This window comes from Leptosomus discolor, chromosome 1 (assembly GCF_034619465.1).
Source record: "Leptosomus discolor isolate bLepDis1 chromosome 1, bLepDis1.hap2, whole genome shotgun sequence".
Classification (NCBI taxonomy): Eukaryota; Metazoa; Chordata; class Aves; order Leptosomiformes; family Leptosomidae; genus Leptosomus; species Leptosomus discolor.
Window position 1 is genome coordinate 88,044,296 of NC_141391.1, and position 6,000 is coordinate 88,050,295.

Genomic DNA, 6,000 nt, shown 5'->3' on the forward strand with positions numbered 1-6,000 from the left:
ATTGCACCAGAGTCCACACATACTATGGACAGTCTTGCTTAAAGGATTTCATCGATAGGAAACATTCATCACAGGGGCTTAGGTGATCTTGGGGGCTGCTTTGATTTTACATGCGATGGATACAACGTAAGAGGGATTATTCAGTTGTGCAAATATTCTCACTACCCTGTTTTGTGGTCAGTTACAATTGTGTGAAGTATCATATCAGGAGCAGTGAACTGGGGACCACTGATGGAAGCTTGAAAAACGTGTATTTTCAAAAGAAACTGATATTCCAACATGGAAAAAATACGTCAGGTAATATAGCCACAATTTGAGAGATGATAAGCATCATTATGTGTACCTTTTATAGGCATTACATAGCTTTAAGGTGAAGAAGTATGTTTGGTAGTTATTAAGGCATGAGATGCTGCAGCACAAGCTGAAAAGTAAAAGCTACCATTATAGAGAACTTTGAAAAAAGAACTGGTAAAGTGGCTATGATTAGATGACAGGAATGAGTGGGTAGAGGGTAACAGTGGGTGGAGAGAGGATCTATTAAGAGATTTGAAAAACAAGAGAATATACCAACAGAAAACTGCGAGTTAGCAAAGGTGAAACAAAATAGGAGTTTGTGGTGTCTTTCAATCTTAAGAACAGTGACATTACATTCTGCTTTACTTACAAAGTCATCCCAGATAACGTACCTATTTCTGCTTTTTTATCTTTTATTAGGTAAGGTGCAACTCCTTTAGACCAGAATCTGCGAGAGAGCAAATATATATTGGAGCTCACAGCCCTCCTCAGTTCAGGTAGTGCAAATAATATATTTACTCAGTATACATACAGAATCAATCACTATAGCACACAAGTGCAGAAATTTAGCGTGTTAAGAGGGGTTTAAGAGCAAACACAGAATTGGACTGTGCTCTTGGCTTAGATTGAAATTGAACTGCTTTTATTAGCTTACCTTTCGCTATAACAAATGCTCTTCTGCAGAAATGAGGCACTTGCATCTACCTTCCAAAGCAGTTGAACCAGAACACATTCTGATCCCTGTGATGTCCTGTAATCGTGGCCTGAGTATCTAAAATGTCTCATCTATCACTTTTTTTTTCCTGTGCAATTGTAGTTTAGAAAACAGTAAATATTAGGAGGGTTCTTGATTCGATCTGCCTGAGTTCATTAAAATCTTTAAAGTGAGTAGCTTGAATTATATTGATAATGCAAAGCATAACATGTCCTGTAAATTCAGTTCAAGATTAAATTCCTCAGTTGGCCTTCAAGAGACACTTTGCTGGAAAGAGCTGTGGTAGTTCAGCCATAACATCTGTTTCTTTACCCAAAATGCCTCCCCCAGGCTCCCCTAACCATAGACATCCATGAACCTCAAGAAGAAGAGGCTGGAAAAGGGGGTTTAAAGACTACATAAGAATTAGGAAGCCGGAGTTTATTTTTCTGCTTCTCCATAGAGTTTGTGTGACCAAGAGCAAGTTGTTTCTGTCGGAATTCGTGTCCGTTGCGTTTATGTAACTAAGCATTGTGTGTTTGTCCTCATTCAAGTGCTATATTACATCTGTATTTGGGGGAAGGTTGTTAAGTCCACAAGCTGGTTCATAATGGAGGTGTCTCCAATACACTGGATTAGTTGCCTTCTGGAGATTACTACCACTTTCTGTTCACTAAAAAGGGAGCTGGGATCCCACCCTCTCCATGGCGAAATTTGGGTGACTTGAGCGCCCCTTTGCCTTAGTTCCCTCTTGGTCAAGTAAATATAGCAGCACTGCCTTCACAGGGGAGCTGTGAGGTTGCTTCACAGGTACTCTGACATATTCCCTGGACACAGACAGGTCAAAGCCGAAGACATAAACATGGCATGCATGACACACCTTGGGCTACTTATAACCAGAACGGGTTAAGAAATAATGGAACTGGAAACATGATGGCACAAAATGAATATAAGCTAGCTTGCAGAGGTGTATGCTTGGTCTTGGTAGAAAATACATCCTGACAATGAGGACAGGAGTATCAGGCTGATCTTCAGCCTACAAAGCAATATTTTTTTATAATCCCTGTCTGTGTTAAGATTTTGGTAAAATAACTATCTCTTGCCTTCTAAAGTCCTCGGATTTATGTGTCTATATGTATATTTATACATTCTGAATCATTACATAGCTACATTCCTACGAGATGGTGCAAATCACAAAATTTAGGGGGAAACCAGGGGATGGATCATTCATGAGGAAACCTCACAAAGGAATAGGGCTAAGAAAGAAAATTCCAGAGAAGATTAGACAAATTTGGGGTCTAGAAGATACAGACAAACCTTTTTCTTAGTTTTTATGTGAGATACTAAGGACAGGCTTCTGTTTCAGACCTGAAGAGAAACTGTGGTCCTTCTCTCTTCTTGCAAATCATAACAACTGGGCTAACAAATTATATTACCTAATTCTCCCAACTTTTCTTTACTTATGTCCCAAGATCATTATAACAGTGGTACAGCTGGTTTCAACACTGACAGCTCTTGCTATCCAAAAAGCTCAATCAGCTCTTTTTAAAGTAATTATAAAAAGTAGCTATAAAAGATGATAGAAATGAGCAACACGTATCCTGAGCATAGGTGTGTGCATCTGAGCTAGTCACCCTGGGTTCTCTTCACAGTCAAAAAAATAACAGACATTTTTAAAGTACCTCTCTCTCTCTCTCTCATCCTTCTGTAAGTAACAAATTTAGATTACTTAGACTCTGCAAGTACGTCTTCCTATTGACTGCCAAGGGAGCCCAGGTTGACATGTTCAGAGGAAGGTGTCTCTACTGGAGTTCAGTGGGATGAAAACCAGACAGCCCACTTTGATTCCACAGTTAACGTGCAGCAATATCAAACCACAGGTAGAAAAGTCGTGTGCATGGACACATAAAGATCTTTCGCTGGCTAGATTCTGGTGTCATTTATTTTAAATTGGCAGACTTTCAGTATTAGCATGTGTCTTTGCTATTTTTGAATGCTGGTTTCAGAGTGAAATCCCTGACATGGCACTCCCACCTACTTCAGCATCATTTCTGCATGACCAGCTCTTGCCGTTCCAGTCTCTGAATATGTATTTGCAATGTTTTTATCGTAACACTGTATATCTTATTTGAAGCCTGAGCTCATTTTGTAATTCTCCCTACAAAACTGACCTTTAGACATTTTTATGCCAGCTGACTGCAAATTTTCTTACCCACAGAAAGTCTAATCAATGTAATAAGAATGCTTTCTATCATGCTGAGATATGCTGAGAAGCTGGTTGTCTGCAGTGAAGAAAAATGCCTTCCCATTGAACAACAAAGAAGGTGGAAAGGCATACAATTAATATCTCAGTAGATACTTTTCTGCTTTTAACCCAGGATGCTGTTTACTGTAATACCATTGTAAATTTCAGGTTGGTAAATTCCAAGATGCTTAAAAGCATAGGAAAAATCAACAAACACCACAATCCCAATCTAGCAATGGTAAAATAATAATTTCTGACAGCATGAAATAATACAGACATGAAAGCAGGAGCCAAGGATGGCTGCCCACAAAAAGCAAGCTCTTCCCCTATGCCTGAAGGTGCCAGTCTGGGATGCAGACACATTGTCTAGCTTGTGTGAGGGAGGGATGTGCTGCTCTTTCAGTATCACACCATCTGTGGTGGAAGCAAGAGGGCCTGGGAGTTGATCTAGCAGAAGCCTCAGAAAATATGTTTCCAAAATATCAGAGGAGTTGAGATGCTCACAGGTGTAAGGCTGAGCTGGCCAGTAAGAGAGGCTCTGCCTGCACCACCACCCCACCCCCCCCCACCCCCCCCCCCCGCTTCAGGCTGCAAAGTTCCAGGGACCCAGCATGATTGTGTGTGTGTACATGGGTGGCCAGAAGGTGTTGTCACAAGAATCTGGCTAGCATGAGCCAAATCAAACCACTTCCAGCACAACCACAGTGTACGCTCACACGCGCCTGCCTGCTGGACTGCAGTGGTTTGGCAGGTGCTGGAAGAAGGATTACACGGTACAAGGCAACCGCTGATCTCCCACCTTTGCTGCCAAGGGTCAGATTATAATATTGTTCTAAATGACATAGTATCCACTATGCTGTTGTTTTTGTTGAGTTTCTAGCAAAGTAAGATGCTTCTCAAAGCACTGAATGAAACAAGATTGTCTTCACATTGACTTTAACTGGGAGCGCTTCTGCTGAACTTTTTGGATTTATTTGTGGAAAAATGACCTGGAAAGCCTCAAAATTCAACCTGAAGTGAACATACTGAAGCACTTACAGGTCTGTAGTGTTTCACAGAAGACGTATGCATGTTGATCACTTTTTCTTTGCAGAGTTATTGGTGCCATGAGCAACTTTGAAGAGTTCCGTAAAGCTTTTAATTGCCCAACAAATACAACGATGAACCGAGGGGCAGAATCCTGCCGGCTGTGGTAGACGTCCCATCCAGGTCTTCAGTCAAGAGGGGTCTGCAATGCAAACTGCTGCACCTGAGCTCAAGCCCACTGCTAGAGTTTCAGAATCACGTTCTGCAATCTGGAGAGTTGTTACATCAAATACATCTTCCTTATCCATGCTGATGACCTGCATGGATCTAATCACTCTCTATTCAGAGCCTAGAAACGTTCAAAATAGAAGAGGATAGGTTTTCTTTAATAGTAACAAAAAAAAAAAAAAAAAGGAACTCCTTTTACCCAGAAAACTGCTCATCTGCAGTTGCATTGCTGTTGATGGATAACTGCCATTATCAATTCTAATTCCTGATTTATAGCTGAGCAAGAGGTAAATGCTAAAATCCAGTTTTAATCTATTGCTCTGTAGGGGTGCTATGCAGAATGCTCCCACAAAATTTATTCTTTCTGGATGAAGAAATTCATGAGACCTGCTATAAAGCCAGCTCTGATCTGCTGTGTGATACAGCTTTCTCATAACTTACATCGTCACTGCCCAGCATGCTGTAAATGATGTTGCATGATGTAAAGACAGAAGACTTTATATAAATTTGGTTTAATATGTCAGATTAGTGCCTCAGATTTTGGAACACTTTCAAGCTGAGAAAGCACCTCATGGTTTCCATCTGCTAGGACTAAACAGAAAGTATACTTGTCAGATCGTGGCCCATTGTAATGTTAGAACAGCTTATGATAAAAATCAATGTATGGTGAAAATAAGAGGCTTGCAGAGGGAATTCCCAGCACCATGATACTCATAAATATTGCAGCAATTATTCCTGTTTCCAGTCTGGGCAGGTTTTTTTTTCACAAGGGGTGTTTTTTACCTTGTGCTGAAGGTAGCTTCACCTACATTTATTTTTAAGTCTGAAATATTATACCAAGTTTTAATTTAGGGATTTCTTAGTGTTTGGGTCTTACAGAGGAATGTAAGTAGTGTGCATGTTTGTCCTCATGATCTGGACAGGGCAGGGTGACTTGTGATTTTAAGGAGAGAAGAATATGTGACTGAAAAACAGAGGGCCAGCACCATTTGACTTGTCTGGATAAAAAGAGCAATTCAGGAGTAGAGGACTTTTAAACACAGTATACATGCAGGCCAGCTGAGTTTTTCATTTGATTTCTAACAATATTAGTAAACCCCCATATTTTATTGCAGCAAAAAAACTTTAACACATAACTATAACTAAAGGGGGGAAAAAACCCGAACCCTTTTCTTCACCAGCAGAAAGATACATATTTAACTGGTATTTATTTATACCTTGTGCATTAATTAATTTTTACATGGTGGAATCGTTTCAAAAGGAGAGAGTTTCTTTAGATTGATTTAATTACTACAAATATATATATGTCTCTGTGTGTATATACTTTTATATATATACAAAAATATATAAATTCTTCTATTTGTTTAACTTTTATTTTATCAGTTTAGAAATGTTAGTAAGATAGGCTTTTTTTTTTTTTTCAAGGATTGATCAAATATTGTCCAACAGTCAAGGTGGAGGAATGTTCAACTGAAGCAAAGTTTTTGCAAATGGGGTTAGTTTCCTATGTTTC

General features: G+C 39.6%; 1 protein-coding gene across 1 annotated transcript in view; it reads left to right on the forward strand.

The window, feature by feature from the left end:
• Nucleotides 1-4,429, forward strand: part of PHEX (phosphate regulating endopeptidase X-linked) — a 105,513-nt gene extending 101,084 nt beyond the window's left edge. Inside the window, exons 21-22 of the mRNA XM_086467578.1 lie at nt 715-791; nt 4,327-4,429. Of these exons, the coding sequence (XP_086323704.1) occupies nt 715-791; nt 4,327-4,429 (180 nt within the window). The remainder of the gene's footprint in view (nt 1-714; nt 792-4,326) is intronic.
• Nucleotides 4,430-6,000: the final 1,571 nt, after the last annotated feature.